Source organism: Ictalurus furcatus, chromosome 9 (assembly GCF_023375685.1).
Source record: "Ictalurus furcatus strain D&B chromosome 9, Billie_1.0, whole genome shotgun sequence".
Classification (NCBI taxonomy): domain Eukaryota; kingdom Metazoa; phylum Chordata; class Actinopteri; order Siluriformes; family Ictaluridae; genus Ictalurus; species Ictalurus furcatus.
The window spans coordinates 18,325,253-18,337,198 of NC_071263.1; the positions used below are offsets into that span (position 1 = coordinate 18,325,253).

At 38.8% G+C, this 11,946-nt stretch overlaps 2 protein-coding genes across 2 annotated transcripts; both read right to left on the reverse strand.

Annotated features, from left to right (window-relative positions):
* Positions 1-31: 31 nt before the first annotated feature.
* On the reverse strand, positions 32-7,328 carry fbxo30a (F-box protein 30a). The gene is made up of 3 exons (XM_053633448.1): positions 7,047-7,328; positions 2,542-4,666; positions 32-2,034 (listed from the first exon to the last, which is right to left on the reverse strand). The coding sequence occupies exons 2-3, from the start codon at positions 4,609-4,611 to the stop codon at positions 1,831-1,833; spliced, it is 2,274 nt and encodes a 757-aa protein (XP_053489423.1). The 5' UTR covers positions 4,612-4,666; positions 7,047-7,328; the 3' UTR covers positions 32-1,830.
* A 415-nt stretch (positions 7,329-7,743) lies between these two features.
* On the reverse strand, positions 7,744-8,614 carry si:dkeyp-110a12.4 (pancreatic secretory granule membrane major glycoprotein GP2). The gene is made up of 2 exons (XM_053633449.1): positions 8,447-8,614; positions 7,744-8,240 (listed from the first exon to the last, which is right to left on the reverse strand). The coding sequence occupies exons 1-2, from the start codon at positions 8,576-8,578 to the stop codon at positions 8,034-8,036; spliced, it is 339 nt and encodes a 112-aa protein (XP_053489424.1). The 5' UTR covers positions 8,579-8,614; the 3' UTR covers positions 7,744-8,033.
* Positions 8,615-11,946: the final 3,332 nt, after the last annotated feature.

The following is an 11,946-nucleotide window of genomic DNA, read 5'->3' on the forward strand; positions in this document are numbered from 1 at the left end:
TTTCCCACTTAAATAAACCTGGAATCAGCACCACTGTTATGCATTTAATAAGTGTATTCAAAAAACGTTTTACATGATACACAAAAATAAAAGCTGTTATTTCCACCAATAATCATCACATGCATAAGGAGTTAGAAATGATCAGATGATCTCCATAAAAGTGCAGCCAATTTGCTATCGGATTATCACGTCAATGTTCAATATAATGCTAGAAAATGTTTTGTCCATACCAAAAATAATCAATACCCAAAATTTAAGACAAAAATGCTAAACCATGCAAATCTATTGGCAACCAATCTGAATTCTTGTTTTAACACACAATTGGCTTCAAAATGTGCACACTTCAACTATTTCATTAAAAAAAAGCTTATAAATAGGGATGTCAAACAAAATGTTTCAATGTTTATATTGCTCAATAATGTTTCAATATTTTCAACTGTTCAATATCAAATTCCTCAGACTGATGTTATCAGCCTCCTCAAATCAAAACCAATCAAGTGAAAACATTCTTTCTACCAAAATATACCAGTTTTCTTCATATTTAATACTGACACCCCAGTAACTGTAAAGCCCCTCTTGCCTTATGCACTGGACATTAAATATGCAAGTACAGTTATGACTTCACATCATGTTTCTTTCTTTAAGCTGTTCATTCTTGTTCACTTTTTCAGCTTTAGAACCCTGAGAGACATTAGAGGAACGCTTGGAAATGTGTTGATCATGTGTGTTTAGTGATTTGTCCGATAAATAACCTTTTTACTAACTGAATAGCAGACGTTTTAGACCTGTCCAGCAGGCTTTCATTACGGCTCATTTTGTCAAAAAAAAAAAAAATAGAGATGCAGGCCACTTTAATAGGAACACCTGTACAGTCCTGAAATTATCCGATCAGCCAACTGTGTGGCAGCGGTGTAATGCATAAAATCATGCAGATACATGTCACTAGACTCAGTTCATGTTCACATCAAACATCAGAACTGGGGGAAAAAATGTGATCTCCATGCCTTTGACCATGGCATTGTTGCTGGTGTCAGACAGGCTGGTCCGAGTATTTCAATATTTCACATCTTCTGAATTTTTTTTTTAGCACAACAGTCCCTCGTGTTTTCACAGAACAGTGCAGAAAATAACCCAAAAACATCTTCAGTGGTCAAATCTTGGTCCTGTCTCTGCATGATTCTATGCACTGTACTTCCGCAACCTGATTTGTTTAATGCATAATTGCATGAGTGTGCAGGTGTTTCTAATAAAGTGGAGTGTGAGTGTATATACACTGCTTTATGCAAAACATTAGTGTACATTTATAACCACAGTGAACAATGACACTAATGACTTAGCATCAAAACATTACAAGTTTTAGTGACAGTCGATTAGATTTTTCCAAAGTAAACTTCAATGTTCTTTTGTAAAGTGCTACATATTGTATATCTAAAAACCAAAAACTGTTTTGTTAAACTGTCTGTAGTTACAAACATGCTGAAACCAAATGATAACAGGATTACATTCCTAAATCAATTATTTTTGATCACCATTTATCTTTGCACTGTGTTTCTGTCCTAAAGGGACATGCCTGTAAGCAAAGATGCATTAAAACAGACCTAAAAATATACGTTTTGTCCTTCTGTACAAGTGAATATAAAATAACAATAATAAACCCAGCATGTTTTATTAGAAAATTCAATGCAAATAAGTATGCACGTACTTAATTTACTTCCTATGATACTACACAGTAACAAAATCTAACCCCAGTATTGTAAAATGAAAACTTTCCACTCATCTGTCACACTGAAAACCATTACAGCAGAACACTTCTTTTCTTTTATGCTCGGCCTATAAGACTGGCCTGAGCATGGAGCACACTGAGCGACCTTCTTTAGTCAGTTCTCTGGTGTGACTCATGCATGGCAGAGGGATGGCCTCCTCTCGACGGTCCACCGTGTTGAACTTGCACGTCTTTAGGTGGTCAGCCATACTGGAAATGTTGGCAAATTTCCACTCATTCACTGTTCCAAAGGCTGTGCTAAATCTCCATACCTAAGCTCCACATGCAGAGGGAAAACACTTTATTAGTCTTGTGTTATACAAGAATAATCCTACTTAGAAATTATAACATGAATTTTACTTTCTCAGACTATTATACAGAGTGTCCCAAAAGTCTCCATATATAGAGAAAATTAACAAAATGACTTCCAAAAGTTTTCATACTTAGTTTATATTAGATTTTTTTTTCCAGATAGCCTTTAAGAATGCCTTTGACAAAAGAACATACTAAAATCGTTCTCATGGCTGGATCAGGAAACTGTCGCAAGGTTGAGACGGACTTTAACATGAAACATGGCAAGTACATCACACACAACACCACTGCCAAACTTATAAACACATTCAAAAAGACTGGGAATGTTGCAGACCAACCAAGAAGTGGACGTCCACAAACATCCACTGTCGAAGGCACAACCAACCTGGTGCTGGCATAAATAGTCCCCTATGTGTGGAGACTTTTGGGACACCCTGTATTTATATATGTATATAAAAATAACTTGCCTTGTCATGAATCTGCCATGAGAAAGATCCATCTGTACGTCTTGTCTTCGCCCAAAGCAAGACCACCATACCACGCGATTTTAGCAGACTAGCACAAACGTCCCTCATGGTACTGGACACTCTGGACAGCTGGCACAAACTAAAACCATCCAAAAAGCTTGCAACATGCTGCAATATCTCAAAGGGTAAGCTGGTGAGATGGTCACAGTGGGAAAGATTGTGGCGCTGAACTTTATCTGGACGTTCAGCTAAGTCAGACTGCACACCAAACGAGCCCAGGTACCGGTCGTGAATAATTCTAGAACCCTGCACAGAGGGGCAGAACCTCCTCTGGGAGTACGTGCAACCATAGAATGCCAAAGGGCACCGGTGCTCCATCCAGCCATTGAGCCCAGCATGGATGTCCCCATGGACGTTTTTAAAATGGGAGGAGAACTCATCCCTGCGAAACAGTTGCCCACACACAAATGTGAACATAGAGCGTTGCTTGGTCTGGTAACGAGCAACACACTCCAGCACCAGGTCCAGTCTGAGTGTGTGGAATGGGCTGGGGTTGGACAGCTGAGGGCTGGCATGATCACAGGCAGATGCTGAGGCGATGTCACCCACCATGGTGCTGGTGGCCAGTATAGCAGAGGGAAAGGAAAAAGTCTGTGTGCCAAAGTCAATTCGATACCCATCCACAAAACGGCTGTCCGAAATGCCTCTACCTCCTGGAGAGTCACCGAGACAGAAGAGCAAGGCAGCAGTGATCAAGTCGATGCCATGAAGGCATATTGGATCGTCCACAACCTCTAGGTCAGAAGTGTCCACTGCCTTATCTTCCATCTTAGCCCGGAAAAAATACGGACTGGACAGAACATTCTTCCGCCCGTTACATGTAAACACACTCATACCTCTAAGCATTTGAAGGTTCTGCAACTTGCGCTCCAGCCACCGGTCCTCAATTTCAACAGGCAGTTGGTGTAAAACATTGTTCTGTACTAAATCAGGCAGAGGTATGGGTGGAGGTAGCGGGAACTGGGGTGAATGGGCCATCTCTGCTTGCCGTGCTACAGTGGGCATGGAATGATAAGGCATCATTGGCCTGACATCTGCAAAGCGGTTGAAATTTACCACAGGTCTCTCCACATGCATTTCAAGTCTGAAATGATTTTGATTATCCTCTACATTGAAAAATCCATGTCCATCAACATTCACATTGCCATTTATTTCCTCCTCTTCATCAGAAGGCTCATCAAGTGCACTTTGCTCCCTCCTCTCACTCTCATCTTCATCAAAATCAACTGGGAAAGCACAGTCGACTCCACCTACAGCTCCCAACTCACACTCTGAATCTGTGTCACTTTCCCTCATTAGCTCAATTTGATCTTCTTTTGAACAATGATCCCCGTTTTTACCACTGTGACAAGCCCCGTTGTTGTCTACATTCTTACCACTGAGATTTTCCATGATCAGGTCAATACCTTTGTTTGCACTGCTGAGAATGTCCAAAGCTGCTGCTAAATTTCTGCTGGTTTCCACTGACGCCTTGTAAAGTTCATCGTATGTCTCCCCATCCATTTCAATTAGTCCATTCTTCAAGTCTACTTCTTCTATACTAGAGTTTAACCTTTCATTTTCCTCATTTTGTTCAGCCACTGTTTTTGCCACAGTGGTAGTCACTTTGAGAGACTCGAGTAACATCCGCTGATCTTGTAGGGCCAACGCCATATCTAGCTGTTCAACATCATAAACTTCCTTGCTCAAGTTTTCGTAGGATTTACGATCAGCATAGCTAACAGGCCATCTGTTCCATTCCATGGTGCAGCAAACAACACTGGCTGGACATATTCCCAGGTGCTGTGCCATTTTCATTCGGGCAATAGTGAAGGGGCATCCAAAACCACTATTTAGGCAAGGCACTCTTTCATATGGACATAGCAAACGGTGCTCATCTGCTTTGCACGAGTGGAAAACTGCCCCACACACAAGAGGACAGCCCATGAGGTCACACGAAACACCAGTCTCTAATCTTACCATGCATCTTCTGTTCACACAATTCTGGCAATGAATGTGTAACTCCTCCATTACATATATTAACTATAGCAAGAGGTTTTCAGTACAGCTTTGCCTCAGGATCTACCTGCAAAGAGGAGATAAAGAGAACCTGAATAAGAACAAGTCACGAAATATTGAGTTGACTTTATTCATGTTTAAAGTTCCTTCTGATCTATAAGATGAATGGATAGCTAGCTAGAATTCCTCTAGTATGCTGCAGCCTATGTTTACTGAAGGTCTGTGTGATACCATTTCACAACAGCAACACCTCTTAGGTTGCACAGTCACATTGCCTCTTGCACAGTGGAAACATGACCTTTTATTTCCAAACACACTGTTATAGAAGGGCAGCTACAGCTTTCAATGAAAAACACTCACCTCCCTATACGTGAGGCTGCATAACAGTGCTTTTCCACCAGACAGTGTGGCACGGCATGGATCACCCATAAGCTGAATCTGATTACGTTCATAACTGAGATACCACGCAAATTAGAGCACTGACTGATCAATGTGCCAAAGGTTTAAGAGCCCGAAAGCAGAAAAAAAAATTACGCAGGGGATTTCCCTTATTAACTGATTAATTAACAAACTAATAAAATAATTTTTTTATTTCTTAGTTTTCTTATCACTACGTAGCTTGATCTTATGATCCAAGTAAAATCTGTCATCGATATCCCAAGTAGCTTCATAGGCACTTAATTCGAAGAGCCGAGCGCCCTTCCTAGTATTGATTAGTCTTCCTAGAGTGATTGTTTTGTGCAAGATAAGTGTGTATTTCTTTCAAGTAGTTACCAACAGTTACAAGTTTATACTTCTAGTTGTGCTTTTATAATTTTATGATACATCATGTTGGACAATCTGGGAGGATTGGAAAACCTCTCGTTATTCCGACTGGAATGTTGTTGACTAGATCAAAAAGGGTGGTTGTAGTTTTGTCTAACATTAGTTCTATTTGCATGTAGCTATGTTTGTATTAAACATCTCTATTAAATCTTTAACAGAACTGAAGCAGGTGGTGTGATTTATCAGCTGTAATTCATTCTTTATTTTCTAGGACACCCGGCATGTTTATGTAGTCAGTTGCCTCACTACCAGGTTTGGTTGAAGAAAAAAATAAAACAAAATAAAGGCTGTCACAAAGCACTCAAAATTCTGATTAATAATTCCCACTCAGAGGTCAATGGTTTTCCTCTGTGTCTATGATTATTCCCCATATGATATGAATGCAGGATTCTAACCTTGCTAACAAACTCTAAAAGGCTTTAACAGTTATTTACACAAAATTATTTACTTGAAATCCTTTACCAACTTAATCTGGACATGAAGGGTGTCTTACCGAACTCAGAACATAGAGGCTTAACCGGCCCCATGACTCGTGGCATGTTTTACCCCATAATCCCAATTTTGGGAAACTTGCTTCAGACCCACAAGCATCCATACTTTATAACTTTATATTGTAACTTACACTCTTTTAAACTAATACGCAACCGTGTCCCAAATCTATTAAGATAAAAGCCTAGTGATATCTTAACCATTATTAATTCACTCGCCATGAATCAAATCACTTTTTTTTTGTCCTGAATATAAACAAACTTCAATTTGTGTACAGTTTCCTAAATGCAGCTGGAACTTAGACATCTCCCTTCTTATGTTTTATTCCAGTCTGAATAATCACAGAGCAGGTATTCACACAGCTTTGTGCTGGAGATGTATTTGTTCCACATCTTGTCTCTCAACACAACATGTGACTGCAGCAGTGGATAAACATTGCGAAACTTACTGCTCGGGAACACGTCGGTTCAGGCGGCTTTATTTCGACACCAAAATTATATTCAGGTTGCTTTAACCAAAATGTCACCGGTTATTCTATAAACCCTGAGAGTTTTCATCTGACCTGTTACACAGTAAAACCAAACACAAGCTCATGTCAGCATGCGAGTTAAACCACTGACTGACTAAGCAAATTATGCATCTAGCCAGCTGCTGTCTATCTGCGTTGTACCAATACACTGCAATAAACAGTCATTAAAGCCAGTTATGTCTTTATTCGTACATGATTTAACCGTTAACACGACACATTATCTCCGGTATTATTAATTACATAGGAGTTATTATCCAGAAAGACCGCAGCCAACGCTACCCATGCTAACTAATTTTAGCACAGAAGTCTGTTTATATAAAGCACTTGTGACATTCAATAAGCAAGACAGCTAGCCAATATACCAGCGGAGCGCCACGTACAGACAATAGAAACTCTTATCATTTAGATATCATTTTGATACTAATGTTGTTCGGTAAAATCATTATGCCATCATGGTCTCATGGAGATCTTAGCCGGTGCTTGCTAACAGGCACTGAGAGGACTAGCAGCCTGGCCATTTCCTCAACAACATGCGGCTAACAGCGTTAGCTAGCTAACAAGTTAGTCAGACAAAATGAGTTAGTGTTCAAGTAATGTTACTTACCGCGACAGGATGGCAGACGTACTTTTAATTAATGACTATGAAGTTCAAAACACTTTTATAATTACACAAAACGAAAAAGTATTATTTACAGTTTACTACTTTTGTCTGTCTCTTCTCGTGTTTATTTACACTGACCGGTTGATACTTTAAAACTATTGAATATGTATATATGGGCGGGGTTTGTGTCGCTGGTGCACCGCCCCCAGACGAAGCTCTGCCTCGGCAAAGCAACACGCGTTTTTAATGAGTCAGTACACCTGTTGTGGACATCAACAAACTGCCACAAGCCTCAGAATAAACATTATAATAGCCCGATTTTTTTTTTTTTTAACCAAATGTTGTGAAATTCCATTTCAACGGCAGTGTTAGTGACTGCAGGGTAGTGGAGGTGGAGAATGAGATTTAATATAAGGGAAAAGAGTTAGTAACCCAGGGACTGAATTTACATTCCAGAATTTATAGCATAAATTAAATATAGAGTGTCATAAACAAACAAACAAACAGAAAAATAAATAAAACACAAACAAATAAGTATATGAAAGTTCTTGTATTTTAAATTTCATTTCCCTAGCCATACTTGACAGCAAATAAAAGCAACAGATTAAAGAACAATAAAAATAAATGCACATCTAAAACAAAGCCTTTTCAATGAAACATATATACTGTATATACTAAACCTATTTATGTAGTTCATTAAAACAACATTCTATAACTCTAATGCTCACTGTACAGAATACATATTTAATTTTGAGTCTGTGTGCATGTGTAAGAGAGGTATTTCCTTGTGGACCCAAGCTTAGCTGGCCACTTCTGAGATGTGGTGGATGTTGGACAGGGTGAGTTGGGCCTCTTGGGTAGGATAAGACTGTCTGCTTTTGAGCCATAGCCTCCCAAACACACCAGTGATGAGCAGCAGGACCACCAACAGACCTCCAAGCACAAAGGTTTCCACTGGGGGCACACTTACATCTAGAGCAGAGTTGTTTGTCATTGGATACAGTAGGAAGGTACTGTCTTAGTGATCAAAATCACATGCACCTTTATGGAACTGTAAACACTGAAGTGCAGATAAAACTTACTCAGAATGCTTTTGTCAGAGTGAACCTCACGTCTTTTTATTGGTCCATAGGACACAGTGTGGGACAGAGCAACGTCTCTGCGTGTGCGTGCTGATGCATCCTCAGTGGAGCAGTTCTGTGGTATCACCATATAAGAGAAAAAAGGAGAAAAATTATGTGTTAATGGTGTGATTTCAGTTGGCTTGCATATAAAGCTGGTTTAATTTGTAAATTCTTGTTAATTTAAGCTACTACTACAAATTGCACATTTGAAATAGCTTTTGTAGTGTTTGTGAAGGTAGAACATGTGATTTGAGAGTGGCATAAAGAGTGGGATCTCACAGGCCGGCATGCTCCTGCACTGCTGTGGCAGATCTGGACGTTACAGTGGAGGAAGATGTCTCTGTAGGAGCTGCCTACAAACTTAAACATTTGGATCCTGAATAGAGCTTCTGGGCCTCGTCCATTCTTCATCACAGCCAGAGTCTGGTAATTGGTCAGCACTGGACAGCTAAGGACAAAAAAAAAAAAAAAAAAGACTCCATGTGCATTTTATTCTTTTTTATGAGAAAAAGTAATGGCTTTACTCAGTAATATATACCGTGAGCTGTATATTATAATAGTATTATATACTGACATAATGCATACAAACATATGGCCTAAGAGACAGTTTATCTTGGCAGATGTCAATGGCAGCATATTTTAAGTTGTGAAGGAACAGAAATCAGAATTAGGCAGGCACAGCTGTTGTGGTGAAATGAGTACTGCCCAATGCTGCAGTCACAGGAACATGAGTCATACATGTTGTTTTGTTATCAGCTCCCTTTGCAACAGGTCTTCTGACCAAAACAAAACAGGTCAGAAAAGACACGTTACATATGTACACAAACCTGTCCTTGATGAAAGTATACTGAATGTTGCTGTATGGATCATGGTACGGTGTGGCCCAGCATCTCTCCACTCGGAGCATGAGATTAGCTGGTATCTGTATGGTGAGATTCCAAACAGTCCTGTCAATAACTTATTGAGCAAACACTGTTCCAAGCAGTCATCAGATTTCCCACAAGGCTGAGAGTAAACAAGAGTATCAGCCAAGGGTCTGGTAAAGTAAACATGGAATCACTGGATTCAGATTTGCTCACGTGAGATGACTTATTGAATGAATTAGTCTAATCTACAAGGAACATTGTATTGAGTCAGACATTCATTTAGCGATTTGTGATTTAATTAGACGCTAACAAGGTTTTAAATATTTAAGAAATTAAAGTTTGAGGCAACTACAATAGACAAAAAATTCCTTAAATATTTAAGATGTTACGTGTAAGGTATCTACATAGGACAAGGCAGAAAGTCTTTAACAGGGACATATGTCTGTGATAAACAATGGCCAACTTTCACTAAATCACAGACAGTGTTGTATTACCCAGACAATTACACTGAAGTGGGGAAAAGGAGGCTTATCATTATTCATACAACTGCAATGCAATATTCAACAGAAAAGCTCATTTGAAGTGGGTCCCAGGTGCCACAAAAAAGAAAGAAATCGAATAGCCGAAGATTCACAATAGCTTATAATTTACTACAAGACATCCATCTTATTTTTATACAAACCATGAAAACCTTTACATAGATGTTATCATCAAGCATTAGAGAGGGAACAGTGGTCCATTTGTCCTCAAAGTCCTCATCTTTATAAAGCATCATGGACACTGAGAAATTTCCATCTTCTGTGTCCAGAGTGATTGTCCTACAGATAAGAGAATGTTAAAAGGCCTCCTGAAGGACGCTGAAGGACACTCAGTGGATATTGTCATAAACACTTCAGATAATCCTCATAGTTACCATTGGTTACTTCTTTTGTTCAGCAAGAAAAACAAGTAAACGAGTCTAAATTTCAATGCCATTTAAGCCTAAACAAATAGCAATAATTAAATATTTATTATTTATTATATGCATGCTATGGTCTGGATACGAGGAGCTTCAGACGGAATAGACAACATTGTTTGCATGATTGTGTCCTTAAAGAATTCACCTGATGTCCACGCGGATCATATTTTCTCTGTTAGGCTGCTGGACCATGTAGTTTGCTGGGTAGCGACATCCAAATGTAATGTTGACATAGCTTCTAGTAATGATGTCTGTTTCATTATTGTGAATGGTGTTGGTGAGCATGATGTAAGTCTCATCCGATGCCTAGAAAAACAAAAACAAAACAAAACATCACATCACATACACAAACAGTAAAATATAGTTAGGATTCAGTCCATTTATATAGATAGTTGTAAGAAGAGTGAGAAATAAAAGGAAGCAGCCTTTTTTCTACTGAAAAGGAAAGACTAATCTCCTCCCCTGTCCAGTAGTTTTATTGCGTGTCTGTAAACTATTCCTTCACCATAACAACAAACCCTCCCATCTAATTCCTACTTTTCAGGGAATGTAATAGCTTTGTTGGTATTTGTTTTAGATTAATATTGTTGGTAGACTGACTAATGAGAAGTTTTGCTCTTATTTGCAAACCTGTAAACAGATTTTATGTATATGTGTTTTGGTACAAAAGTAAAAGGTTTTTCACGTTAATGTCTCATCCAATAATTTCTAATGTCATACCACTTTCCAGTAACAGTATGAGAAAAAGCCTTCTAAGCTGAACACTGCTCCTCTCCATCACACACACACACACACACACACACACACACACACACACACACACAAGACTACGTAAACCTTTTGCTGGCTTTACAATTCGGATTGAGCCTCTCAATGATACTCATACTCTCAAGTGCAGATTTATATCCTGCCACGGTGAAACCCATCCTCCAGGTAATGTTACAACTGTATGAGATGGTCTAGGGGAGGAATAAAAGAGGGAGTACAAAGTGTGACACTGAATTATGGTCAGCCTATTCACTGCTGTTGAAAACACAGTCATCATTTACATATAAATCAAGGTAATTTAAAGCAGAATGGCTACTAGCCCTCCCCTTCAAGCTCTGAAAGCACTCTAGCCATCCAGTCTGAAGGGAAAGAAGCAACACTTGCTCATTCCCCCTCTGCATATTATGAAACAATTAGTCCAGGGAAAACAAAGCCACCATATTAGCATATGATACACGTGCATTAATTAGGATTTTATGTTTTGCTTCTCAAAATATATTATTTTCTTCTCTAAATTACAATATTTGTCACAAATAATGCAAAGAACTGAACATGAGATAACAGCAACAATCAAATGCACCATACTAATCAACAAACTCAAAGGAAGAAACAACATTTATAACTGAACTAAATGAATAGTATTGTTCCAAATTCAAAAGACCCTATCTGCAGTATCTACACTTTTACAAATGTATTGAAAATATAGCTCTTTCACAGCTTTCCTTTAGAAAGGAAAGAAACTTCCTTGATCTTTGATTATAAAGAATAAATGATACATTGACTGAGAGCTTACCATGATGGTGCCACAATCGGTAAGATTAGTCTTGATAGTGAAGACATAGTCATCCCCAACCTCAGTGCCACGACACTCTGGGTCATTTAGATGCAAATCCCAAATCTGGATTAGGAAGAAAACATGGTTTTAATATCCACCACACATAAGGAATGAAATTGACTACAACTATTAAAACACATTAATATATTATTTGAGGAGGTACATACGTACATAAACAGGGGGGTCCTTGCTGAGAAAAAAAGCACTTGGAATGGTCACTTGTATCTGCTCATTGGTACATATGACAGTTTCATTAAGCTCTATTTGTGGGGAAAAAGTTCATTTAGTACTGCAACAGGTGCATGTTCATTATTCACGGAGTTCCCCTTATTTTATTTACTTTGCATGTGTT